Here is a 27,641-nt window from a genome sequence, read left to right on the forward strand (position 1 = left end):
TGAAGTTTCTTTTTGTCCTTGAACAAATTTTACCAAAAATGTGATCATTCCACTCTAGCATTATCAACTTTGTCAGTAATTGCTTCAGACAGGGTATCCCCACACAACCTAAGTCTTGGCCACTGCACACTTAAAACCACTTACAGTATGACAAAAGTCAAATGCTTACCAAAAAGAAATATAAGTAGGTAAAATCAAATGAAAATTGTTCAAGGGATTATTACCTATGATGTTCACTAGCATTGCGAAGTTATTTAATTCAATCGCAAATAGGTCGGTAATTATGGATTTCTGGAGCAACATGTTCCATCCTGAACTCTCCCGAGCTCTATTTGGTACTGTACTTGGATTAGTAGTCATGACTGTGTTGTTTGACCATGTGCATCCCAGACCATTAAATTCCAGGCCCAACAGACCACACTGATTGATAGTTTCTGAGAAAGTTCTTCTTCTTGCACTACCACCAGGTCTCTGATCATCACTGGCACAATGCGTCAGCTTTCCTCCTGCAAGTGTCCAAGGGTGACCAGTTTGCTCCAAAAGAAACTTCAGTTTACCCCATAGCTGCTCCCTGTTAGTGGGACTGGGGCTTCCGTAAACTATAGTAGAGACCCAAGCTGGAAAATCAGGCTTAGAAATGATTGCTGCTACAGATTGCATATTTGACTCAACAATTGTAATCCCAACTCTATTAGGGTTCCAAAGTAGCCAAACTCCACCTGCCTGCTGCTGTGCTTCCACAAATTCAGCTCTTGTAAGGCCAAATTGGTTGAAGAAGTTCCTTAGACTAAAGCTTTGAACACGAGGCTCCAGTATTGCTACCACTTCAGCTGAATGCAATCTATGACTCTCTCTCATGCATCTTGTGAAATCATCATCTCCGGCTCCCAAGCAATTATATAACAAGATCTTCATTGATGGGTTATCGATGTGTACAGGTAGATTGCCGTGAGGCTCCCAACCCAACATTTCAATTACCTGCTGTCTTTGCTCTTCCCTAGGGGTCGTTGATTCTATACTCACTGAATGCATATCTCTTGTAATCATGTCAATTGACCTTGAAATAATGGTCAATCTGACCTCCCTAATTAACCAAAGGACTTTGAATAGCCAGATGCTTTCAACATCTGATGGTATCAGCATCTGCATTCCGTCGCCTCGAAACTCTGTTATGTGGAGCGGATCCATGATGTTAATGTTTCTTAGTAGAGTTGAATGTCAGTTTTGACCAAAAATTTAGATCTCAGGCACCTAAAAAATGTAACAATGGGGCTCAAAAAGTTTGTGATTTTAGATTTTCTCAATCTGAAAATTAGAGGTGATTATAATTAATGGCTTATCATCAGATACTGAACCACAAATGCCTTGTGTTTGAGAATATTGTACCTGTTGTGTTTCTCCACACCCACACAGCTCTGACGCCAGAAAAGAAATTGGTGATGCAGGTGTGGCAAATAGGAAAATTAATAAGAGCAGGCAATGCGTTGGCAGTATTAATGAGGATTCTTTTATCGTACCTAGAGGGTGTTGCTTCCAGGAACTCTCACAGAGAAATCTTGCTTCTGATTATGTGTTGGTGATATTGATGCGGATCTTTTTTTTTTTTTTTTGGGTACCGAGAGGGTGTAGCTTCCAGTAACTTTCATTTATGAAAATAATTTCATACACTGGTGGAACTTTTTTTTGGGCTTTTGGGGGGAGGGGCAGCAGCCCCCCAAGAATTTTATAAATTCTTTTGATGTAATAGGTATTTTGGCTTAAGAAGTTTTCTTGGTTTAAGTTTCTTCCCCCCAAAATTTCTTCTGATAAAGCTCCCCCAAATTGCAGTACTGGTACGATAATAGTTGCCCAAGTTCAAATCGCAACTATGTACTAAATTTAGACTTATGTATCAAATAATGTAGTTTGTACTCTCAGGTTTAGCTATCCGTTTGATCTACTATTTTATAGTCTGTAACTAAATTATATAGGATCCTTGTTCTTACTCTTGCCGTGTCTATTTCAGCTATGGAGCAAGCATTCTTGACAATGAAACTCCTTAGAAACTCCATGGTGAAACAAAATGGGAGATGACCTTCTTGCAGGTTCCTTGATTAATTTAGTAGAAAAGGGATTTGCTAGAAGTTTCGGTTCAGATTCTATCATGAATGCTCTTGATTCTGAGAAAGAGTGACATGCACAATTTAGAATGCCTTGCGCTTGATAGATTCTAAGAAAGTAAGTTGCTATCTATTTATAATGCCTTAAAACTTCTCAAAGTTCGAAGTTGTAAGTTCTACAAAAACTTTCAATTTAGAAGTTTTGGTACAGATTCTATCATGAATGCTTTTGATTCTAAGAAAGAATGACATGCACAATTTAGAATGCCTTGCATTTGATAGATTCTAAGAAAGTAATTTGATCCCCACTTTGCAGGATAGAACTTATGTGATTTCAAATATCATGCAATATTTGATTAACTTTTTGAGAATTTATGTGTTTATGAATTACATGCTTTGCTTTCTATTAATTCTTTAATAATTTACTGTGGCTCGCTTTAGACACTATTGTCATACGTAACACCCGGCCCCCCAAAAAAGAAAGTCCAAACCCTGGTTTTGCTAGTGATTTCATTGAAGGGTCAACAAATCATCTGTCTTGTTTATCTGAGGCAATATTTGAGAGTTCTCATACTCAATAGTGTCGTTTCAAGTGATTTCAAGTTACTGACCTTATATTTTGCATGTGGTAAGTCCGTATCAAGCATTACATTGCTCACATTTTTTGCTTCTTCTGTAGGCTCAAGGGATGACAATTGGACAATCCTAACCAATTTTTGCATAGAACCACCTTAAGTATGTAAATCATCGTAAGTTATAGACACCTTATAGGCTAAAGATTTTTATGGGTGAGCAATTCATTTTGTGGAACATAGAGTGGTATGTTATAGACATACTATGCATCAAAGATGCTTCATGGATGAGCGTGCCATTTTGTGGAGAATCTGGATGATGATGATACAAGGATATATACCTTTTTCCATTAAATATTGATCAGTCCTAGTTCAAATTGGAATACTTATTTGCTTGTCAAATTTGTTAATTCCCAACTAGCAAAACACTTTGGGGAGGTCAACAATCAAAGATTTATTGAAACTGGTAGGTGAGGATCACTATAAATGTTTAGAGCTGGGTGTTTTATTTGGCAATATGTGCATTTGATTACAATTTGCACTTCATTTTTGTTTATGTTTCATTGATCTGCACCATAGTTTATAGTTCCAGTATGATATGTCAAGGGGAATAAACTACGGGGGGATTTTAAACAGGTCTATCGAAGGTGGAAAACCGTGCGTGTGCAAAAGTTTTTTTATCATACTGTCATACTTTTTACAGCCGGACTTGATGTAATTTATGATGCTTTGAACCTTGATATTCACTTAGAATCACCTCAAATAGACTATTAGTTACCATACTACCATATAGGCACGGATTTTGGGAACCAAGAAGAGAATGGCCATCCTCCTCTTTATTGCTTGTTCACGTTAATCCTCCAGTTATGAACTCTCTACCGTAAGGTGACATCGTTATGTTATCAAATTTCTTCCACCATTTGATGCTTAGAAAGTATTCTTTTGACGTGGGCTATTCTTGATCAGTGGTTATAATCCTGGAATGCTGTTTCCTCACCATTCCACCAAGGTAGAATGTCATCTTTTGAGGCAATGCAGGTACATTAGTGTGCAGTTTTTGGAGTTGTAGCTGAGACCTCAAAGCCATAAAGGTGGCCATTTTGGTTCAAGGATTGCAAGCTCTAGGTGCAGCTTTCACATGTAGATCTGGTGTCCAGCTTTCTTCTTCCTTTTTGCTTGCCTTTGACCTTTTAATCTAATATTTGATGTATGAGAGTGATGTAATCACTTTGATTTGTGTTTGGATTGCATTTTTCTGGATTTTTTGTAGAAAAATTACTGTAGCGATTTGATGTATGTGAGATAAAAAGGTAATAGAGAAATGTGTTCACGAAAACGTAACAATTTTTCAACATCCAATGTAGAGGTAGGCTCTTTATTGTTTCATCCAATTGCCTTGAATTGTTGCATGACAGCCCATTTTTTTGGCTTTTCTGAGAAGATGTTCTTGAACCTCCACTTTGTATGCCTTTGTCTGCTGGTTCTCTCTTTAACTCCTCTTTCACCGTTTCTAATTCTCTCATGACCAGAACCAGATGCCTATACTGAATCAGAACAAAAGTTTGCCCTCCAAAGGTTCACTAAAGATGTCATATTCATGTTGTCTTTCGTAATCAATAATGTTTTCCGTTACATTTGGGCTAAACTGACTATTGATGAAACTACTGCATTCTCCTTTTTTTTTTTTTTATTTCCTTCTTTTTAATGCTTCCCTAAGTTAGATTTTTGCAAATTATAGCTCTGCTGAGATATTTTTTTATTCTTAACATTCAACATAATAATGCAAGTTTAGGTTAAAATCCTAGAACGTAGAGGTTCTGGATTCTAATCCCTCTGTTCTCCTTCCCCATTTCTTAAATCCATTCCATCCCCTGTTAGAATTTTTTAAAAAAATATATATAAAAGTATAATAAGTTTAACTAAGCCAATTGGTTTGTTGTGATGCTAAATATGAATCAATAATTCAATATAAATATCCCCTAAAGCTAAATTGGTAGATTGTCTTGCTGCCAACCACTTCAAAATTTACATTGATACCAAATTGACTTAAAAATTGCAGTTAATTCAAGTGCTTGTAAATTATATCCGGTTACAATATTGGAATTCATCCTAAAAGTTTGTCCATCATTCACTTTTCTTCCTACTCCTACCACACGTTTTTTTGCTGTCACTGCATGAAAACTTTCCCCAGTTTTAAGGCTTTTTCTCAACTTTTAAGTCTCAAAAATTTCTACTTGAAACTCCAATTCAGTTAAAGATAAAGATACCCAAAACAAATATACCTCTATACCATTTCAAGGATAAATTATAGAAAACCTCCCTAAACTATCTCTCTCTTCTATTTTGGCCCCCACCCTTAGTCCCCTGTTCTTTGCTTTGCCTATTCTTTCAAATGTACTACAAACCTTTTTTTTTCACTTCTCTTTTTTGAACCTTCCACCCTTCTCCATACTTTTAGAATTTTTTCCAATTATTAGGTCCAAGATTCGAACCTTAGACCTGACAGTAAAGAAAGAAAATTCTAAGAGCCCTCTGCTGATCACTGCGTACAATTCTTTAGTTATTCGTTATATAATTAAAAATAATTAGTTCCTAATTGTCCCTAAGTTTGAAACCATCTAGATTAATATCTCCATTGCCCTTCCTTTGGAGAAACTCAACACACTTGCTTTTACCACCCCCAACAGAGTTTGGTCTAGGTTGAGCACAAAGATTTGCTACACTGATGTCTAATTCTAATAATTTTTATGTTTTAGCTTTTAGTAACTCATGCTACCTCCTTTCAACCAATAGTCAATTTTTTCCCTCTCAAAAGAAGTTTTTTCTAGTGTAAAAATATTAAATTTTTTGTAGATAAGATAATATCATTGTTGACAATTCATATTGAAAAATTGAGAGTGTGAGAAAGTATGATATCACTAGTCATTAATTACCACATAATGATGGTTTAGCCAGCCATATATTTTCTCCTATACTTGAGTTGATGATGGATCATTGGTAATTTTGGTACTACTAATACAATAATACTTAAATTTGCCAAGTGCTGCAGATTGACCGTTTAATATTTTTCCCATAATTGATTAACACAATACTCCATTTTCCAACGTGAGTCATACGTGGACTGCTCACGTTAATTTCCACTTGCATTCCTAGGTTTCTACGTTTCCTTCTAATTTCCATTTTCTTTAATTCATTTTATATTTCCCCATTCCGGCGGGTTCCCTCGCCGACGGGCGGCTGCTAAGCAGCCAGCCATAACACTAGCTGGGAATAGGATTACTGTTTCTACCGTCACATTCTTGCTGCAAATCTCCCAACCAACCCATCGTTACCGGAGACCAGAATAAGATCTTGTTGGCGTGACAGCCTTCTCTAGTCTGGCAAACAAGAAGGTAATTCTGATTCATCAGTTTAGTAACTTTTCCATGTTGGGATTTTCCATTTTCTTGTCAAATTTGTTAATTCTTTATTACCATGACCAGTTTTATCTTAACTGCTTAGGACCCTCCATAGTTCACCTAAATTGTAGCTTGATGCTTATCTAGTACTCTTTAATATGTAGATTTGGTTCTGCCAGGCAATGATGATTTTTTAACTTTTAAGGAAACCAACCATTGGAGGTAGGAAGCCCATGAATGGGAAATATTTTTTCTTACTGTTTTCTCTGATGGTATTATTCAAGATTGTTAGGTACCCCGATGCACTAAATAAATGATTGAGAAGAAAACAGTTCAGCATCTTCCTTTTCCACTTGCTCAGATTAGTGATGCTATTGAAAAAGTTTCTAAAGTTAGCAGCATTGATGATTATCTCATTTCTCTGACAGTTTTCAAGATATGATTACCTACATTGTTCTTATTGTCTAATTGGTTCATTGTATATATTTGCTATAACATTTCTGCAGTGCTAGTTTGCAAAATTGTGTTGTTGAGAATGGCCGGAGAGAATGGCAATGTGATAGAGCACAAGGCGTATGCCAGGGTGGGATTGCTGGGAAATCCTAGCGATGTTTATTATGGGCGAACCATTTCTTTCAGCCTTGGCAACTTCTGGGCTTCAGTGCGTTTGCAACCTTCTAAAGAGCTTGTTATTGTGCCACACCCTACTCATGATTTGGTCCAATTTGAGTCCCTCTCTCACATGGTGAATCGGTTGCAAGCTGAAGGGTATTATGGAGGGGTTCGTTTGCTTATGGCCATATGCAAAGTTTTTCACAACTACTGCAGGGATGAGAATATCAGTTTACGCGAAGGAAATTTTACCCTGTCATATGATACCAATATACCTCGCCAGACAGGGCTATCGGGGTCTAGTGCCATCGTCTGTGCTGCTCTTAGCTGCTTTTTGGATTTCTATAATGTGAGGCATTTGATTAAGGTTGAGGTTAGGCCCAACCTTATTCTTAATGCCGAGAAGGAACTTGGCATTGTTGCTGGTCTCCAGGACAGGGTGGCACAGGTGTACGGGGGGCTTGTTTACATGGATTTCAGCAAAAAGTACATGGAAGAATTGGGGCATGGAAATTATACGCCTATGGATATTACTATTCTTCCCCCTCTTTATCTTGTCTATGCCGAGAATCCGAGTGATTCTGGAAAGGTGCACAGTGCAGTTAGGCAGAGATGGTTAGATGGTGATGAGTTCATTATATCGTCAATGGATGAGGTAGCTAATATTGCTTTGGAAGGGAGGGCTGCATTGCTTGCAAAGGACTATGGCAAGTTGGTGACTCTCATGAACCGTAATTTTGATCTGCGAAGGAGCATGTTTGGCGACAATGCACTTGGTGCTCTTAATATTAAGATGATTGAAGTGGCACGAAGGGTTGGTGCTGCATCAAAATTCACTGGGAGTGGAGGTGCTGCCGTGGTTTTCTGTCCTGACGGACCTTCACAAGTAGAGCTTCTGGAGGATGCATATCACAAGGCTGGTTTTGTCATTGAACCAGTTAAGTTTATTCCTTCTCTTTTAAATGATATCGATCTCAAGTCTATATCTTCAAAATAAACCTGCAGAAGTAGGGATGTTACTTTCCATTATGTTCCATAAAAGCTTATACAGCCCAGAGCAAGCTGGGATTTTTCCAGTTTCTAGTGAACATTTATACGTCTTTGAATCTCTGTCTGTTGCCATTGTCGAAAAAGGAAAAACATATCTTATCTTCGGGGAAATCTGGATTACTATTCTAAATTTCTAAGTGCTCTGTATTTTGGCAAATTACAAATGTTAGGATACTACATGTAGCATTTACAGTCACTTATATGATTTTTTGCTCCCTTTCTTTTCCCTTCTTTTAATGTGGGTGAACCAAGGATGGAGGGTGATAGTGGTTGTTGGGCTACTCAGAAATGAGATCCCTCCCTCTTAACTAGGACGCCAAAAGATGAAGTTACTGATGGTAAGCCAGCATCAGTCACCAACTTCTGGAGCGAGTGGCATTTGGCCTTTAATAATAAATGACATAGCTTAGTTACTTTGTCGCCACCAAATGCTTCTAGCTGTTCTCCTATTTGACCGTGATCAAAAGTCTTTCTGGAGGGGATTGGCACTCTGCCTTGCTTTGACCATGGATTTTAAGTTGCTGGTATGTGATTGTGCAGATTTCAACCGTGGTTTGAAGTACCAAATATCTTCTGCCACTTTGGACCATCACCCATACCTTAAAGGCTTAAACTTTGGTTATGAACATATCGAGTTATTAGTGTGCGTAAGAGGTATACTGAACCAAGGATAATTGCAATAAAGATGAAAGTTAATCTCGTTTTAAAATGTGAAAGAACCAATAAAATGGGGTAGAGTCTTTAGATAGAAAGAACCAATTCTAAGGGTACATAGAAACCAAGATAAGAAGAAATAAGGCAAGGCAGCTGATTTGTACAGAAACAAATTAAGAGTGTTTGATGATGGTGACAACAAAACCGAAATAGCTGGCTTATATTCCCCCCTGGGACCATGCTCTGGTAGTTATAGGGTAGCTGGCCAAATGAGTTAGGTAGCAAAATCGGCCGTAGAATAGAGTATATCAATACAAGTGATCATCAAGAACAAGAATTTGGTGAAGTCCAGGGTGGAAATCTCTGATCCGAGCTCATTGGTCTGCATCCATCAAATCCTGGTATTGTCTGCCTGCTGATGGGAGGAATCCCAGCAGCCAAGGAATGTATGGTGAGCTATTCCAACATTGGCTCGGCAAGCAGAGGCAAAAATGTGATGAGGTTGGAGACTCTTGACTTGGCATTCATCATCTCCATTGATGTTTAAAGAAATTTTTCATTCGGAATCGCTTTCCAGGCTCTCCATTCCTTTCAGTCCCCTTCGCTTCTGCTGCAAGGTAGATGCAAGTTAGATGGATCAACAACAAATCATGTTTGAGATATTATTGCTTTTTCCATTCAAAAGAAACTATAAACCTTTCTAATGGAAATGGGGAAAATTCACCTAACATACCATATTCGTACACAATACCCTCCCTTATATTTATATATTTTCCCTATCTAATCTACCAATCCACTCTTGTATTTATTTATTTTCTCTAATTTATCTTACATTTTTAAATATATAACACCTGAAATATATTTTAACACGTGCTCCCCCCCCCCCCCCCGGTTAGATAGACCCCCATTTCATATTATCTGCTGATTTATTTTTCTCTTTAAAAAAGAAGGTTAAAAGAAAACAATGATTTCTTTTTTTGGATTAGTAAAAGTTGATGTGCTTTCGGATCAAGGCATATCTTTAAAATCATATTTACTAACGCAATCCTCACATTAATACTAAAATGATCACGTCTATTAATGCAATCCTCACATTAACAATAAAATTAAAAAAAAATGCCTTTTTATAGGAAATGATCCATCAAAACCAAACCCTGTGAGCCGTCTAAAGTAGTGCTGCAAACCGAAAAATGATTGGACAACGTTCGCTAGACTAGTCCAAGGGCTAGACGGGCCAAGCCTTAATTCCATTTAGGTAGGGTCACGTGCATATCCCAATTCCTAACAATTAGAGAAAACCCAAGTAGTCAGTCTCCATCAGCGTCCAGATTAGCCGTACTACCCTTGTTTACTTTTTAGGTCTAACTTAAAATCCACGAGAAAAGAAACGGGGACTCGGTCTCATTCGTCATAATGGGTAGCTCCCGCACATGGGCCCAATCCAACTAATGAATAAGTATGTGGAATTAATTACTAAACATTTTTTCTATATAGCCTTAAAGACACCTCGGGCCCACGAGGCTTAAAACATTAACTGTTGACCAGTTACTATTGATTAAAAAATCTAGAGTCTCTCTTAAATAAAAAATTTATAATCGTTTGAATTGCCATTTTTCTCTAAAAAATTTTTGCATTTTCGATGAACATATTTTTCAATTACCTTTCCTATCTCATATACAACAACAAATCAATATACTAACACATTTTTCTACAACTCCTCCAAAAAATAGCAATCCAAACAGAATTAAGAAATGGAGCTTAAATTGTGCTCAATAAGTGATTATCAACCAATTAAAAGTTTGTGCTCATTTTGGTTCAAGAATCCAATCTCTTGATGATTAGTGAGTGAACAATAAACCATTTATTTAATTGAAGGTGTATAAATTATTCTTAATAAACGATTCAATTGAAGGATAAGTTTTCTTGTTATAGATAATTACGTGCTTGTTAGCAATTGGCGTGTATCACTCTACTCCATTGGTTCACAACACTATGTTATGGTTTTACACACCAAAAAAAAAAAAAAAGGAAAAAACCACTGTTTTGTCAAAAAAAAAAATTTTTTTTTGGGAGTTAGAATATAATTCCAAGATAAGCGGATAAAATTTCTCTGTTCTAATCGATTCCACATGTCATAAGATTAAAATTTGGCACTTGATCATTATGTATAATTCCAAAAAAAAACATTTTGTGTATTCAATCTAATTTTATCACATAAAAGATTTGATTGATTCCAACCTTTAAAAAAAATACTACGAAATTTGCCCAGAAAACAAACATCTGACTCTCCTAAGGCGCGTGACACGACGTACATTGATTCCTTCAAAACTTCATGGACGCCATTTTGTTCAATTCCAACCAACCAGCCATTCTCCCTGACTCCTTATTTTAATCACCAATCAACTATTATTGATGAATAGCCCATTTAAAAATTATGGGTTAAAAACAAGAAAAAAAAAATTTATGGGTTAATTCTTTAAATTGATTTAGTTGACAATGATGACATCCACTTTAAATTTACAAATTTTTTTTAACTTTTTTTTAATAGAGGAAGGATGAGATTTAAGATGTGAGAAGGAAGCACGATTAGAATTCAAAAACTCTACGTTCACAATCCGCTACTTTCTACTTTCTACTTGCTAAGTGTCCGAGCGGGCGCGTGTATGTATATGTATATATACATATACATATATATATATACATACATACATATATATATATATATATATTATTTTTGGGTAGGAAAGCAAACAAGGCTGCTGAGTTAGTCTGTTGACCACACCTAGGTTAACAATAGATAAATAATAATAAACAACAAATAAACTAAGGAAGAAACGTGAAGGAATCAAGAATTTATTACCTTTCTGGGGCACTTTTTCTCCCTAACTTCATATCGACCTCTGGTCAGGTCAGAAAGCCACATCCCAGGAAAACAATACTGCCATGCCATCAAAGGAGAAAAAAAAAATTGCATTTTCATTAGAAAAGAAGTGTGTTTTTTTGGGGGTGATTGAGAACATTCATCAATACAATTAATCACTACTACTATAGGAGACTTAAGTGGAAGAAAAAAGATAAAACTGGCAGCTTAAGTGGAATATTTGCTTATTGAATGGAAGAGAATGATAAGAAAGATTATAATACCTGGAGTATTCTATCAATAGTTTTGGGCCTTTTTTTGGGTCTCTGAGGAAGCTTGGTCCCTTTCATTGCTAGAAAATCCTCCTCTTTTTCCTTTCTTGAAAGTGGAATGTAAATCCTAGGCCACTCATTCACCTCACTGCCACCGCCATTATTCAACCTTTCTCCTCCTCCTCCTGCTGCCGCCGTGATTTTCGCCGTCCGAAGAGCATTGGTATTGTCATGGTTGTTATCATCATTGATGCTGCAACCACCAGCTTGACGTGGAGGAGAGACAATACGATTTACGTCTCCGACAGCAACAGCAGCAGCAGCAGCAGCTGCTTCTTGATTTTGTTCCTCTTGCTGTGCTGCTGCTACGGAGCAGGCATTCATCTTCTCATCCCTGGCCGAAGCAGAAGACAGACAAGGGGTCTTTTTATCAAGCGAAGGAGACCTTTTCCCTCCTCTAGATCTAGATGCAACAGCCCTGCTGCCACCGCCACCACCACTACCGGTTGGCGGAGACTTGCTGCCAACAAGTCCCGATCGCTCTTCCATATTCCGCCTGTTCATGGCCCAAAAGTCACAAAGAGGTTTTTGTTTTGTTTATAGAGTCGAGCAAGACAGGTGATGACACTTGTTGATTTTGGTTGGTTGAAAAAAAAAAAAACCAATCAAAAGAATCTCAATCAAGGAGTCTGCTACTACAGATCAGAAAAGAAAAGCAAAGGAGAGTTGTGTACTCACAATATATATTGTAAGTAGTACTTTATTACGTTTAGGGGTGTTGCAGATAGATAAATCAAGGGCAGGGCAGGGCAGGGCAGACAACAGAAAGTACACTCTTTTAATCCCCACCTAAAAAGAAGAAAAGCACATACAAACCATCCAGAACAGATACACTACTCATATTCAAAGCAGGTACTTGCTGCCATCATAACACCATGGAGCCAAAAAAACCCATCAAGAATTTATGCACAAGAATTTGAAGTTGAATGGTAACAATAGTAAGAAATCTTGAAAATCAATTTTAGAAAAATGCAAAACCAGGGATGAAACTAGTACTACTATTGAGTAAAACTGCTCAGTGGTAACAATATATATATATATAAATAAATGTCCACCCACAAGTCTGCAGAGAGAAGCATCAAGAAATTCATATTCATATTCATGGATTATCGCCTAAGACTTGGTTGTTTTATTGTACTGTCTAACCCAAGAAAGGGGAAGACCGGGTAATCAAGGTCTTGGTTTTGGACTTTGGACGCGCACAGCTTGACGTATGACTACTTGACAGATTGATCAAATCAAATGAATAGGGGATTCTGCATCCACTTTTTAAAGGGTAGAACAGGTAATCAATCAAAAAGAAAGAAAGAAAGGAAAAATAAAATAAAAAAAGTCTTTTGCCTCATCAATTTGGCCGGATTTAGTGCATCCAACGAGGTCAGAGGCTTTAAGTAAGTAGATCAACCACAATACTTCCATATAGTACTAGAAAACAACAACTACTACTTCTTTAACGAATACTTGAGAAACAATAATAATCTTAGCCCCAGCTCCAGCGTATGTACCCCTCACACCATGCATAGCCACACAAATGGGGAAAAAATATATGTGGAAGAAGAAAAGAAAGCAAGAGCCTTTTTCTTTCTCTTTTTTTTTTTTGGCCGACCCAAGAAATTTTTTTTGAAATTTACCATTCCAAAGTGGAAGAGTTCAAGCCAAAATGACGGGGGCAGAAAAGCAATTCAAAATGCAAAGTTTCCTCTGGTTGCTTGTGAGATCTGATTCTTCTTCTAAACACGGCAGGTAGAATTGGAAAAATTGAATGCCTGATAGTAGTAAAAGGTTAAGCAGTCAAAACAGTAAAACTGCAGCCCCCAAGCCCCACCTAAAGAATTGCAGAGAGAAGGTGGTTACCTGACAGGAGAAGGGCTTGTGTTTTTGGATGAAGTTTTGTGGTTTGATCCTCTGGAAATCCCATTGGAAGAAGGGAGTGAAGGTGGAGGCATAGTATTTGCGTTTGAATTTGGGGAAGATGATGAGTGAGGAGGCACCAATCTCCTTTGGAGCTTGGTGGACTGAATAGTTGATGTTGATGAAGATGTGTCATCTGTCAATGCCATGCCTCTAGAGCACCTAGACCTCTTTCTATGCCCCCACTGCAGAAAAGTATTATTATCATTCCCACCACCCCCAACCACTCCATTGCTGTCAAGATTTTGATGATTCCTGCTGTTACTAGCAGTTGGTGGAGAATTAGGAACTTCAGCTTCATCACCGCCAATTGCACTACCATTTCCATTGCCAATATGGTGGTCTTGAGAGGCCTTAGATGGAGATCTAAATCTTGTTAGGCCCTTGCCTTCAAAGTTGGAGCTTGTTTTTGTTGTGATATGGCCATTGCTTTCCGCTCTGTCCTCGTCTTCCTTGCTAGTTTTCCAGCTCGGAGTTGAAGTTGAGTGTGTTCTTCTTCCATTGCTCAATGGTAGACTATCTGGGATGACCCTCTGATACCTGTGATAACCATTTTTAGCTCAGGTTCAAAAGAACAATCTTTGATGGACAAAAAGCAGATCATACATACGAATGCATCACCAGCAACCAAAACTAACATACACAGGAAAACCAAAACAGAAAGAGTGAAGAAACACAAGAATAAGATCTCAGGTAACAAACGAGATTGCCTCAAAACAGATTTACGATTACAGTATGAAAAGTAACCTGCTTTTCAAGATTTTCTTTCCTTCTTTACATTCAGAAATGGTCTATATTCTTACCAACTCAGAGTTCATAACTCAGCACCAGAGCCACAAGGGAAGTGGAAAAGATACCAGAAACAGAATTTCCCTCAAGGAACGGATCATCACATCCAACTCCTTAGCATGGAAAAAAGAATACCATAAAAATATGGCATCTTTGACAATCAACAAAGACTGTTCTTCAAACACAGAGGTACGAGGAGGTAGAGCAGAGGAAGAAGTAGTCTTTCAGAAAAACAGAGGCCTAACCAGTAACCGGTGTAGGGAATATGAAGGGACGCGGACAGCACATCCAGCAAAACAGAAACAAAAACCCAACGATTGAAATTGAAGGAGTAAGAAAACAAAGCAAACTAGGCCTAAAACTCCCAAACCCATATCTCTGAGACCAATTCTTGATGAACTCTAATCAAATTCATCCTTAATTCTGAACCAGAATCCACAGGCTTTCAGGTCACCTACATTTCCATCGAAGAAACATAGTGCTCTGCAGCCGACTAAGATTTATATGCACCGTTCTAAGAGACTCATGTTCTCCAAAAAAGAAAAAACCCTTTTCGTTCATGATCTGCTAAACACGATCTCCAAGTGAAAATATAAACCAAAATAAGCAAATCAGGGAATAGTCCCTTTGCAAGAAGCGTTTCAAGGTATTTCTCAACTCAAAGCAAAAAGGGATCTTTGGCATTGTCCAATCAAGAAGCTGCTACTGTGAAGAAGATGATGATTGGTTACACTGATATAGCTCTGCCTCTCATCTCAAATAGAGACAGAGGAAGGAGATAGGAGAGAAAGGACCCATTGATGGATTAATTGGCTAGACAGATTAACAGTAACCGATCTCAAGACTCAAACTTGAAGAAAGAACATCCACAAACAACGGCCAAAACAGATGATTTTCTCACATTCAAGAACACAAAAGGCACAGCTGAGAGAGTTCATTGTAATTCCCATCAAAGCATACACGAAAACAGGGAGAAAGAGAATTGGAATATGGGATTTGTTCCCACCTCATGATCATGTACACACAGACAAGAGAAACCCACAAAACACAATACAATCCAGCTGCTTCAGTTGGTGAAACCGATTGACTTTATTCTGTTTTAGAATCTAGAAAGAATCCAGCATTAGTCCCCAGTACAGAATAGAGTTGGAAGAGGAAGGAAGGATGGTTTTTGTAGTACTTAATTCTCTCCAATGGTGTGTGGTTCACTCCTCTTCATGATATCACAAGAATCGAGAGAAAGAAAGTACAGAGGAAGCCAAGAGAAAGAAGAGTGGGGAAGAGAAGACAAAGAAGCGAGAGAGAAAGAGAGCTGCAGCAGGAGAGGGAGGAAAGGGTACAATATCAAAATATGGGTTGAAAAATATACACTTAAAATACACTTAAGTTGGTTTTAAGTGATTTCTCTATATTACCCTCTTCTACCCTATTTTTTTTTCCTTTTTCCGTTGGATTAAATATGGCAATTGAGGCCAGTACCCGTGAGATCTAATGGAATGAGGCAAAATTGGTGAAAAATTTTCTCCTATTAAAAATGGGTGGGGTTGGGGAGGGGGGGGGGGGGTGGCATACACCTGCATCCCAGCCTCGTCTCACCATCCATTAAAAAAATTATATATATAATTTAATTAATTATAAATTTATTATTATAAATTTATATTATTTAAAATAGTTACTGTAGCACTTTTTATGATGTGATGTATGTGAGATAAAAAGTAATTGGAAATATAAAAAGGTGAATTGGAAAATGTGTTTATGATGCAAACAAAATATTATTTGGGATAATTTGGCAATCCAAACACACTAATTGGGAATATTATTAGTTTTAAATACTACATAATGTGTATTAGTATATATAATAAAATTAATGTTATCAATTATATTAATAATTATACATATTTACTAATTAAAATATTAATTAGTTATGCTAATTTTACTGATACTTTTATACTAAATTCCTAATCACACTTAATACAATAACATCCTTTTTTTTTCAAAAAAAAAAATCACAACAATGACTTGGTGATTGTATTTGTCTCAAAAGTAAAAACTTGACTATTTTAATTATATTTATCTCGTCATGTTGAATTGTATTAAGATAATTTTATTTTGATTATGAATTTTAATTATGAAATTATAATAGATAATAATTTGACAATGCCTTGATATTTAAATATTTGATTAATGACTAAAATTTAATTATAATATAATTATAGAATAAATTTTTATTAGCTCGCGCAGAAGAAGCAGGGCGAGGGGAGCAAGAGGTGGGGGCGGGTCCCTACCCTCTTCAACCCCGCCCCGTTTTCATATTCCATTCCACCCTTTGGCCCTTTGCTTATGTTTGTGTGTGTGACATTCAATTCTCTTTTTCTTTTTTTTTTTCTTGTTTTATTTTTTTGACTAGGATGTTGCACCTTTATATTTTGAGCATGCACCAGTTCAATTCGTGGTTTGAAGATACACGGTACTAATGAATCACTCCAATTAGATGAGCACACCAAGTTCACTTGTTTTGGAGAATTTTTTTTAAAAATATTCTCCATACACATTTTTTTTTAATCACGTTATTATCTCACATATATCATATCACTACAGTATTATTTATTTATTTATAAAACTCACAAAAAGTTCTAAAAAATGCAACCGAAACAGGTTGTTCAAGATAACATATAAAGACTCCTTTCTTGTAGGCGAGCTTTGGCCATTTGGGATTGCTTTTTTCTTTCATTCTTTTGTGATTTATTTTCTTTTTGTTCATTTTTCATTTGAGTGCAATCAATGGAGAAAGGAAGATGATGTGTTTTCATTAGGGTAAGGCTCATTTTTATTATTTTGTTTTAAATTTTCTAACCATTTCGCATTTTTTATTTTGATGAATAGGTCAACATGTAAGAATCATATTCATCCAAGAGTATCTTGTCATCAAATTTGCATGAAATGATTTGGATGGAACAAAATGAGTTAAAATTTATGGAAAAAGATGGTCTGGTGGTTGAGGTTGCTGAAGATGGAGCCTTAGGTCCTGGTTCGAACCTTACTGCCAGCAAATTGTAGAGGGTGGAGAATAGCCTGCGGGGTCCACTCCCTGCGGGACACCCCTTAAAAAAATAATTAAAAAAAAACACAAAACTTGCTTAATTAACTACATTTGATGTATGTTATTTACAAAAAAAAAAAAAAGAAGTAATGACGTATATCCATGGTCCACATAGAATGTGATTACGATATCCATTGGTCCACTTAGAAATGTTTGCTTGCAACGTAAATTGGAGATAGGATAGATGACACCACTGCCATTGTGAATTAATTATCTCTCCGTTTTCCTTTTCTCGTCATGTCTGACTTAAGTCTCATTTTATTGTTGATATGTCAAGAAATTTCAACGAAAATCACAATATAAAAATCCATTTGGATTGGTCTATTTTTGAAAAAAAAAAGATTTTCAATTACAAACAAAAACATCTTATGTATATAATGTATCAAATATTTCAAAAAACATTTATAGTAAAGTTTTTTATATACAGTGTTACAGTACAATATTTTTAAAACACCCTCAAAAACAGCTAATCCAAATTTTCATATACACTGCTACAGTAAAGTATTTCCCTCAATTTTAATTTTAGTATTGTGACATATCTGGTTTAATTTGACGCCATTTTATATCTGGGTCTTCCCCCCCCCCCCCCCCCCCTCCCCTTTTTTTTTTTTTTTGGTATAGTCTTCTGGGGTCTTTCGCGGAAATGAAGAGGATGTTTCTTTCTCAGCCTCAAAGAATTCCTCGTGTATCTTCTTTCTTTATAAGAAATCAAAGCAAATATTCATCACTAATGAGATTCAATGGCATGACAAGCTAAGCTAAAGAAAAGCTTTATTACAAGTTACGTTCTTGGCATTTTATCTGGACATCTTTTTATCTGGACATCTTTCCCTTGGCAATTTCAGTTAGCCGGAATCTCTCTTCCTCAGCCTCAATTTGGCTCCCCCTTATGCTCCTCTCATATTCTAACCAAAATAGTGAAGAAATTGCAGTTTTTAGTCCAAGATATCAGATATTTTTAACCACCTAAAACCTCTTCTTCTCGAACTTCCTCTTCTTTTTTGTCAGTATCACAATTATAATTTTCAATTAATTTTTTATTTTTCTAAAACCTTTTTATCTCACATATGTCACGTCGTGAAAAGTGTCATAATAATTATTGCAAATAATCTCCTATCCAAACACACTCATTTTCGGCTTAATATCGGCCGAATTCCCGCCTTTGAAGCTGAACCTCCCTGAGTTGTAACACCATATAAATTCGGCTTTAAAGGCTTTCAATCTTTGCCCTTATATGTAATGCAGCCAATGTATTGCTACTGCATCTGAAAGGTTTGTAGTATGAGGTTGAGGCCGATTTCCTATCGAAATTCACTCCTTCCTCACTTTCGTATCTGTTGACCATTTTCTGTCGTTAGAGGCCCAACTTCTTTCCTTAACCATCCTCAGCACTGTTATGGTAGTATGCATTTTCTTGCCGTCAAGAATTCTAGACCTAATAAAATAGGAAAGTCAAGGCCAACCAAAAGAAAGATTAAGACATCAGCCTGATTGACTAGCTTGCCGGAGAAAAGTCTTCTTGCTGTCGATTTAAACACTCTTTCAAGCGAAGTATTTGGTTTTATATTATTGTCGTGGCCTATCAAGCAATAAAGGAAAGCTGAATCTTTCTCTAGCCAATGCATTTTTCAGCACAACTTGGAAAGGAACTGCTGAAGATAGTGCAAGCACAGATGCCATCCCTCAGGACAGTGGTTGAACTTAAAAAAGGGTGACTTGAGGAGTTACCTAAAGAAAAACCGCAGCAGCATCCAGGGAGCACAGCCATAACTTTATTCAGTTGAGGAAATTGCACCTGAAATGAGCTTTCTACCTGTTTAAATTGGCTTGGAAAGTCATTAATCGCTGCACTCTTCCATGGTGAAGCTAATTGTGGACTTCCAATCTCATCAAACTGTAGTTCTTATGGGTGAAACGAAAGCAGAAGTAAGAATTATTGACATAGCACAAAAAAAAATTAACCTTTTGCACCATTTTTAGCTTAAAGACATATGGAATATTTTCCTGTTAAAGAGCAACAAAAGCACAAGGTGTAATATTGAGAAAGCTCCTTGAGTGTGCAATTCAATAGGAAAGCTCGGATTGAATTGAAGCCTGTGGCATTTATCAGATTACAAATATCTCAGACAGCAGACGTGGCATATGAAATTGAGGGAGCTACAAATCAACGTATATAGCTTTAGTATACAACCAGAGCTAATGCTAGAGTCATCCAGTTTCCAAGACAAAGCAGAATATGATGGAAAGATTAGTCAAAACTTTACATGGCTTCATACACAGAATCTAAATACTTGGTAGCATCTAAATCTAATCCAGTCATGGATTTGAGAAAAGAGCATTAAAAGTATGTAGAGAAAAGGAAGGCCAAGGAAGACCATGTAGAAAGCTGAAAGAAAAACCCCAAGAGAGCAAGGTCAGCTTCATTCAGAACAAACTGTAGCTTGATGATCTAACAGCCTAACAGAATGTATCTGCGACAACAAAGACACCCAGAAGCCACAAGTGTGCACTTGCTCATAAACACAAGGCATGAAATTTATCTTGCTATATTAACTAACCAATTGCTTTACCTTTCCTCTCTTTTTTTTCCTTTTTCCGAATATTTGCAGTACCTCACTGTTGAGTCAATAAAAATTTAAAGGAAATTATGTATAATACTATTTTTCTTCTATCAAACTTCACTTTAAAACATCAAAACTGGCTGAGTTATTCCGGTAGTTGAAATATTTGTCTTTTTCATTTACATTAAAGTACTATTAGGTTTTTTATTATATGACTTCAAACAAAAGTGTCATGCGAATTACAGCAAGAGAAGTATAGTTATAAGATTATGAATTTATTCTAGAACTAAAAGAAAATAAGATTCACTAGATTTCTAAGGGCCTAGAATTGAACAAAGAGTATACCACCTATAAATAGATTGGCCATAAGAAACAGAAGATGCTGAGCCTTTTAAGATGCTTGGCTGGGATCCTAGGGACACATATCTAGTCACTCTACCATGTCAATGAAGAAAATTCTTAGCCTTTTTTGCCAATACAGAACTCAAAGAATGCACGTTGTGCTTCTAGTCTACAAAAGATGGATGTCATAGAGGTATTTCCTACTTTTCCTGTGACACATTTATATCCACAGCTTTCTGAAAATGAACGACAAATATCCTGTTGAGGTATCATGACAGACTGGCTTTAGCAAGTTGAATGCAATATGAACAATGACCATGAGAAGCTACTTTGCATCAATTGCAGTTCCCTTTCAAGACACTGTAGAAGATGCAGAGCAAAGACATCTTTAAACCATATTAAGTGGCAAAGGTAATGAAGGGAAAAGAAAAAGAAACAAGTATGGAAACACAGGAATAACAACAACTAAAAATCCTAATTAGAAGGGCAAAAGAAGAAATTCCATCAGCTAACTAGAAGGTTGACTAAATTGAATATCTGGATAAATTCAACTGAGATGGTCAAGGCTCAGAATATCATACTTTCAACAGAGTGCATACAGATCAAAATGAGCCGTCAGATAGAAGCAACAAAAATGAAATAGACAACAAAAGTTACCCTAATTCATTTATCCAGTTCAAACAATTGTGATATTATTTGCTCATCCAGTTTGAACCCCACCAACTCTGCTTCCCTGCAGACCTCCTTACACTTGGCTATTCTACCAGAAGACAAATAGATTTGAATTATGCAGTGGTACACATCAAAAGTTGGAGAAAAACCTGCCTCTTTAAGTTTTGCGAAATAGCGTACAGCCCTAGGGAGATCATCCAAAGCAACAAAAAGCCTTATTACTACTCTATAAGCAGGAAGATCAAAGAGGCAGTTTGTAGTTTCCATCTCCCAAACAACATCCAATGCCTCTCTATATCTCTTCTCAGAATAGCGACTATGAGTGACTGTAGTATACATGACTACACTTGGAACACGACCAGACATCTTGAACCAATCATAAAGCCCCTCCACAATGTGGAACTTCCCAAGCCTTACACAAACTTTCATGATTGCAGTACAGTCTTGTGGAGTCAAATTCAGATCCTCTCTTGCAGCAAGCTCTTCAAGTAAGCTTAAGACTAATACTTCTTTATCCGGATTCTTCCCTAGCTCCAAAATTAACTTAGCATATACTCCTGAGTCCAACATTCTTTTACTATCTCTAGCAGCTGAGAGAAGCTTCCACGCGATATTCAAACTTCCACCTTTAATAAAGCCCTTTACCATCGCTTCATATACATTCCGGCTGACCATGCTGATAAATTTAACGTCATCAAATTTGAAAGGCATTTTCAACTCATGTGATCTAGCCAAGACCTCAACAGTGGAAGCAAGAATCCTGTCATCTGGATACAAATGTGGCTGTTTCTGAGTCCAACAAAACACAAGTAAAGCTTTTTCAGGACAACTCATATGGCCTAGCTCACGAACTGTTATGGACAAGGACCCTTTACGAAGAAACCGAGCCCACTTATTTAGAACCAGCGACACATTTTTCTCCTTGGGAGGGAGGTCTTTAATCTCCTTAGCTAAACCAACCAAAAAAGTTGGATTCCTGTACAACTGATTCGACACTGACTGCCTAGATATAGCAACTGATTTTCTTGAAAATTTCTTCTGGTTTGGAAGGCCTAAAGCTCTGTTCTTGCAGGGAAGTGGCAGCGGTAAAGGCCTTTGTCTATTCAAATTTCCAGGCTTCTGAGGTATCCTCCCCCGGAAAAGTGAGGAGATTGCCTCAATCTCATCTTGGTCCCACATAATTTCACCATTTTCATCATGACTAACGTAACTTCCTTCTTCCTTCTCTTCATCATCAACTACAAGATCATCAAAGTTGTCATCATCTGTAAAGATGTCATTGGTAGAAGAGCCAGGCATATTCCTCTGGGCAACCGTGTCAAGACCGAGAAGGCTGGGGTCTGGGGGGAGCTTAGGTCGGCGTGGATTATGCAGGTTCTTGGGAAGTTTCCTGTAATACAGTTTGGTATTCCTACTAGCACAAGAGTGTGCCATTAAATTCATGTTTCTTCCAGTATTATAACTGCTTGGGATGAACAGACTTGAACTAGCTCCATATAGAATTCTGCTACTTGTTATTGTAGCTTCAGAGAGTGGGTATGGACCCAGTGAGCCAAGAAAGCTCCTCTGCTCCATAAGTGCCATAATAATTAAATTCAGAATCTTCTGTTAAACATTTCGTCGAACAGCTTATGGGTCCGAGTATAGTTGTTAAAGATTGAGCGAGAATGTGGCAGGATTGTCAGAATATTCCCAGTTTACCGCTGCTCCTCCTTTGTGTAGACAGTGATGTTGACCGCATTGCGTAAATAGAACTAATTCATGTATTCAGACACAAAGTAAACCAAAAAAGAGAAAGGAAGTGACCCCCAATTAAATAGGGGCCTTCTTCTTTAAAAGCAAAAAAAAGAAGCCACAAATGGGTTCCGGACCTTCCGGTGGGGTCAGATTCGGACCGGAAATATCAGCCATTTTGGATTTTGAAATTTTTTTATCTTAAACCCTCACTTGTTATCAAAGGTCGTGGTTCAATAGCTGCCATTCGGGCAACAACGATTTGAATTGAAGTTTTCTAAAGAAAATTTTTTATGTTTTTCTTGATCACATTTTCGAATTATCTTTTTACTTAATATACATTAAATCATTATAATATATTTTTTACAAGAAATTCAAAAAATAATAATTTAAACAAGATCTATATAAAATAAAAGTCTGTCTAACAGGCATTTATTAGACACTCGTCCAAATACTCTCTTTTTTTTTGTCGCAACACTCGTTCTAAATACGCTCATTCAGATATAAATAGACACTGTTAAAATACATTTCAAGTTTTATATTTTTAAAAATTTAAGATTAACTAAAAAACATAAATAAATATAAAAAAGGGTAGATAAAATTAAATAAAAAATATATAAATACAAAGAGAGATAATAATTATTAATATCTGCATATATATATATATATATATATATAATAGGTGAAGTGAATTTTAAATGTTTTAACGAATGTTCAATGGACTCCTTTAGAAAAACCCGTAAAAAAAAAAATCGTTTGTGTACATTTATAGTTGCTTGGAATACCAGATTAAACTGCATCAAGTTAGAAATTGACTGCCCACTCCAATCGGTGAGCTTATAAATCATAATCGTGAATATAGTATTGATTCCCAAACTAACACTCTCAATCATGTGGATGATGATCTGTAGCTACACAACCATGAAATCACTAGGCAATCCTTCAATAGTCAAGTGGAAGAGTTTTGAGCTTAATCAGCTTACGTGCAAGAGTACCTTTGCAAGATATACAACACCCAAATCACTAGCCTACCCTTTAATAGACAACTCACCAAGACGGGTGAACTACACCATCCAAATTCTAAACTTGTAAAGTTTGGACATAATTGCAATTCGAGATCTTAACTCTCTGGCCGTGCAATGCCGGATGGATGACTGATAATGGTAACTCACGCTCAATTCCTCCAGTAAATCTCTGCAGCAAGAGTCTTCTTCATTGGAGGAAAGCATAATCCTTTGTATCCACATAAACCATCTTATCATTACATCTTTTTTTCAGTTCTCCGGGTATGCTTGGGCTTATAGGCTATAGCGACCCTTCTGTAGACCAAAAAAAGTGATTTTTTGCGTCAAAGTGCAACAGCAGATAATTGTCATTGAAATGGACAAAAGAAAATATTTCCAATAATTAGACCTTCAAATAACAGTTAGGCATTTTCATGAGTTGTCAATACAACTTTTACTGGTTCCTATTACTAACCTCGGCTCCATCACCAACGTTCCCCCGAATAAAGTGCATGTAAAAAAATTACAATGTTATCTCATTTCTCAATGGAATCTATAATAGCAAAAACCTAAACATTCTGACAGACGTGCAGCTGCAAATCAGGACAGAAGAAGCTTTACAAGAGCTTATAATAAGACCACAAGCCACACTAGTCTATCATAATCCAGTTTGCTCTCTTGCACAAGGATCAAAGGTTCAAGTACATTAGGCTGAAATTTAGAATCCTCGATCCCTTATTTTACTCAAATGCATATAAGATATCAGGGGAAGGATCAACAGGCACTCAATCTAAAAAGAACATAAAGAACATAATGGTACAGCAACAATGAAGTCCGTGTATCTTCCTTGAACCATACATAATTTTCAAACACAGCAGGAAATGCATTGACGGCAGAAACAAAGCTAAAATCCAGGCATTTCACAGATATTGCAGACTAATGCAAAAAGTTAGCATGCTTTGCCAATATTGTCACCCAGTAAAGAAACAATAAGCAGAAGAACATTTTCTTACAATGCAGAAGAAACAAATTTCAAAACAAACCAGCAGCAGATGGAGGAGAATTCAACACCTGCATACATGATGGAATCTTGCTTCCAGATTTGTCTAGCGAAAAAGCCTGGGTACTGATCTTCTTGGAACCTTGCCTTCAAGTTTCAGTCTTCTAAATGCTTCCCTGATGTGGCAAGGCCTAATTGGCCCTCTCTCTTTTCTCTCTGTCATTACTATTCTGGCTGCAAGTTGTAGGCATCATAGTATCACGTTAAAGAAATTCTAGCACTTTCCACCGCTATACTTTTTGAAGAATCCACAATAGAAAAGAATTAGATCTTTTCCCTGTGGCTTCCAACTGTCAAGAGACAAAAATTGCAAACTGACAAATGAATTTAAGACTCAGCTCGTAAATTGCCCATGTACCTGTTTCAACAAGCTCCCCAACAAACATTTTTGCTATACCAGATACTACAATTGTCATAGGAACAGAAATTTTTGAACTTCCAGTGATGCTCGTTAGCAACTGCAATGACAAAATGACAATATAAACGAACAACAGTACAAAACAATGTTATGATGCAAAAAGGATGTAGAGGAATAAATATGCCAGTGATCGTTTCATAATGCCCAAGAAATAAGACATGTAAGCTACATAAACAGGTATGTGGCCAGCGTAGTCTCAGGTGTGCATGTCACCAACAGGTTCTGCCAGCTAATTTTCCCTCGTATTTTCTGTATGTTATCGACTGAAAGTTTGAATAAATCACTTCTCAAACTAGTTGGAGGGAATATTTGAAATATGACCACTAGGCTAACATTTCACATGCCCAGATAAATTTAGAATAAGAAACTATGAGACCACAGAAAGATCAGTACAAGTTAAAAAACAGTAAGAGAGAACAATCCTTTGCAGAAGATAACGATGAAAAAACAAAATGAAAGACCAACGATAATTCAGATACTGTGTACAGCAGGATGTATTGATGTGGGGAGAGGGGAAAAAGGGCTTTCTAGTTGTTATAGCGTACCCGCTTCATGTTGGCTTTCTGAAATCCTGATCTTCGAAATGATTCATATCTATTCATTTGCCCATCAGTGAACTGTGATAAGATGGTCCTATAAACACAGGATGCGTTAAAATGGAGAAAAAGAAATAGAAAAAAAATTACAGAAAAATCATAAACACTCTTTCTCTTAGAGCTAATACAAATAATTGAATGCTGTTCACATTTCAAAGAAATCTATTCTGCGTTTTGTTGCTTTCCCAGAATCAAAACACATTGCAATCATTTCCTAAGAGTATATATCAAAAACATTTCTGTTACTCGGTTGACGAAGAACACAAGAATAACAACTTGAGCCAATTTACTTTCTCAAATCAATGAAATGGCGGGTACATAAAATGCACTTTTATTTTTTTTTTTTTGGTTTTCTTGGGAGGTACCTTTTTTTTTTTTTTTTTGAGTTTCAGATTGCAGGATGAAACATAATTACCAACTTTAAGTATAAAATATTTTTAAAACTTGAAGACTGAAATAGTTACATCTCCTCAGCAGCACTATTTATACATCAAAGTCCCAAATGGCATATTGCAAATAACAAGCCATCATCAGCCAGGTGTTGAGAGCTACAATTCCTTGGAAGGAATTTAATTATAAAAGGGATTTTATCAAGCACAGACTAAACATTAAACAACTAAAAATGACTTCTTTGTCCTTACTAGGTAACATGTGATTGCTGAGAATACATGAAATGGTAATTCACATTAAACTTTCCTTTGGTTTAACTCAAATTTCTGTCATTCTCCCATCTTTTTTTCCCCCTTTTTAGTAGATATATATATTTTACCTATCCTGCAACAGGAGTGACCTTATGGCCTAAAAAATAGATTCTATAACTTTGAAGAGTAACAGGCAATATTATGAACAAAAAGAGAAACGGTAAATTCGTCGCCTTTCCTTACCAGAACTCACGCTCCAATCATGTTATCACCCTATCTTCTTTTCCATTTCCCATAAGTAGTTGGTGTCTTTTTTTTCCCCCTTTTTTCTCAAACATCACACAATTTTCTTTTCTAAACCACGTTATTGTTTCCTAAAATCATGATGCAAATACAATGTTCTTGAAATGAAATGAGTAAAAGTCGTGTATGTGATGTAAATGCACTTCAATCATCTGGCAAATGCCATAGACTATAACAATACACGGAAAGATATTTTGGTGCAATAATTTTCTTAGCATTAGGAATAAATTTAAGGGAAACAAACATATTAACGATCCAACATAAGACTTACTGCATTTTGGCCATTTTATCAGGGTCACCACTGGGAGGGAACTTGCCAAGCTCAATTTCCATGTTGTCTTCATCTTCCTCCTCATCTTCTTCTTTGGACTTGACAATTGGACCAGCAGCTCCAATTGAAATCGCCGCACCAGTGGTGGTTGAAGGCAATGAAGGTGGAACGCTTGTACCAACGTCATCTCCTTGACCACTAGCTGCTGCTGCTGCTGGGGTTTGTGTTTCATTCTCATCAGCGGCAATAGGTGATTCAGGTGGTGATTCTTCTTGCTCCTCGAATGCAACTTCAAAGGGATCCTTTGATTGCTTCATTGTCTGCATTTGTTACTTCTGCTCGATGTTTCAAAAAACATGTTTATCAATTTCTAGGATAAAGAATCCTTCTTCCCAAATAAACCCCAAAAATCATTTTTTTTAAAAAAACCCTAGCTCCGGAGAATCTCAGAGAATAAATTCCATAAATGTTCATGATTTGTGCAGGAAAAGAAAATTTAAAGTAGTGAACCGCGAAAAGGAAATTTATTTGGTCTTACTATGACGTCGCCGTCGGAAAGGTGGTTGTGGTGGCGTACCTGCTGCAGCCGCCGGCGATTGTGAATTGCACGGAGATCTAGTAGGGCTTTTAAGGGCGAGAGAGCAGGATTGGGAACGGGTAAT

General features: G+C 36.8%; 4 protein-coding genes across 7 annotated transcripts; 1 reads left to right on the plus strand and 3 right to left on the minus strand.

The window, feature by feature from the left end:
- The first annotated feature begins 5,797 nt into the window (after positions 1–5,797).
- On the plus strand, positions 5,798–7,946 carry LOC113782829 (glucuronokinase 1-like). The gene is made up of 2 exons (XM_027328759.1): positions 5,798–6,063; positions 6,576–7,946. The coding sequence occupies exon 2, from the start codon at positions 6,605–6,607 to the stop codon at positions 7,676–7,678; it is 1,074 nt and encodes a 357-aa protein (XP_027184560.1). The 5' UTR covers positions 5,798–6,063; positions 6,576–6,604; the 3' UTR covers positions 7,679–7,946.
- Positions 7,947–8,411: 465 nt separating this feature from the next.
- LOC113783819 (putative protein TPRXL) lies at positions 8,412–15,581 on the minus strand. 2 transcript variants are annotated; one of them, XM_027330049.1, is made up of 5 exons: positions 15,284–15,581; positions 13,432–14,028; positions 11,530–12,073; positions 11,246–11,323; positions 8,412–8,992 (listed from the first exon to the last, which is right to left on the minus strand). In XM_027330049.1, the coding sequence occupies exons 1-5, from the start codon at positions 15,292–15,294 to the stop codon at positions 8,942–8,944; spliced, it is 1,281 nt and encodes a 426-aa protein (XP_027185850.1). In that variant the 5' UTR covers positions 15,295–15,581; the 3' UTR covers positions 8,412–8,941. The 2 variants fall into 2 exon arrangements, with proteins under 2 accessions (XP_027185850.1, XP_027185849.1); XM_027330048.1 differs by having other exon boundaries at positions 8,412–8,995.
- A 5,241-nt stretch (positions 15,582–20,822) lies between these two features.
- On the minus strand, positions 20,823–22,742 carry LOC113783110 (pentatricopeptide repeat-containing protein At2g01860). Its single transcript, XM_027329147.1, has one exon. It carries the CDS (start codon positions 22,534–22,536, stop codon positions 20,944–20,946), a length of 1,593 nt encoding a protein of 530 aa, XP_027184948.1. The 5' UTR covers positions 22,537–22,742; the 3' UTR covers positions 20,823–20,943.
- Positions 22,743–23,490: 748 nt separating this feature from the next.
- On the minus strand, positions 23,491–27,641 carry LOC113781966 (transcription initiation factor TFIID subunit 11). 3 transcript variants are annotated; one of them, XM_027327863.1, is made up of 6 exons: positions 27,557–27,641; positions 26,980–27,314; positions 25,714–25,801; positions 25,109–25,208; positions 24,762–24,924; positions 23,491–24,005 (listed from the first exon to the last, which is right to left on the minus strand). In XM_027327863.1, the coding sequence occupies exons 2-5, from the start codon at positions 27,303–27,305 to the stop codon at positions 24,797–24,799; spliced, it is 642 nt and encodes a 213-aa protein (XP_027183664.1). In that variant the 5' UTR covers positions 27,306–27,314; positions 27,557–27,641; the 3' UTR covers positions 23,491–24,005; positions 24,762–24,796. The 3 variants fall into 3 exon arrangements, with proteins under 3 accessions (XP_027183664.1, XP_027183665.1, XP_027183663.1); XM_027327864.1 differs by having other exon boundaries at positions 24,770–24,924; positions 27,518–27,631; XM_027327862.1 differs by having other exon boundaries at positions 27,518–27,631.

Source organism: Coffea eugenioides, chromosome 9, assembly GCF_003713205.1.
Source record: "Coffea eugenioides isolate CCC68of chromosome 9, Ceug_1.0, whole genome shotgun sequence".
NCBI lineage: Eukaryota > Viridiplantae > Streptophyta > Magnoliopsida > Gentianales > Rubiaceae > Coffea > Coffea eugenioides.

Bases quoted from the DNA above. Each gene is read 5' to 3' on its own strand.
- LOC113782829 (XM_027328759.1), top strand. From the start codon at position 6,605: ATGGCCGGAGAGAATGGCAATGTGATAGAGCACAAGGCGTATGCCAGG.
- LOC113783819 (XM_027330048.1), bottom strand. The intron at 11,324-11,529 runs GTATTATAATCT...ATGGCATGGCAG, and splicing joins CTATTGATAGAATACTCCAG to TATTGTTTTCCTGGGATGTG. The intron at 8,996-11,245 runs GTAATAAATTCT...TCTACCTTGCAG, and splicing joins AGAAAAAGTGCCCCAGAAAG to CAGAAGCGAAGGGGACTGAA.
- LOC113781966 (XM_027327863.1), bottom strand. From the start codon at position 27,305: ATGCAGACAATGAAGCAATCAAAGGATCCCTTTGAAGTTGCATTCGAG. The intron at 25,209-25,713 runs GTACGCTATAAC...TTGTCATTGCAG, and splicing joins AGAAAGCCAACATGAAGCGG to TTGCTAACGAGCATCACTGG. The intron at 24,925-25,108 runs GTACATGGGCAA...TACAACTTGCAG, and splicing joins TGGGGAGCTTGTTGAAACAG to CCAGAATAGTAATGACAGAG.
- LOC113783110 (XM_027329147.1), bottom strand. From the start codon at position 22,536: ATGGCACTTATGGAGCAGAGGAGCTTTCTTGGCTCACTGGGTCCATAC.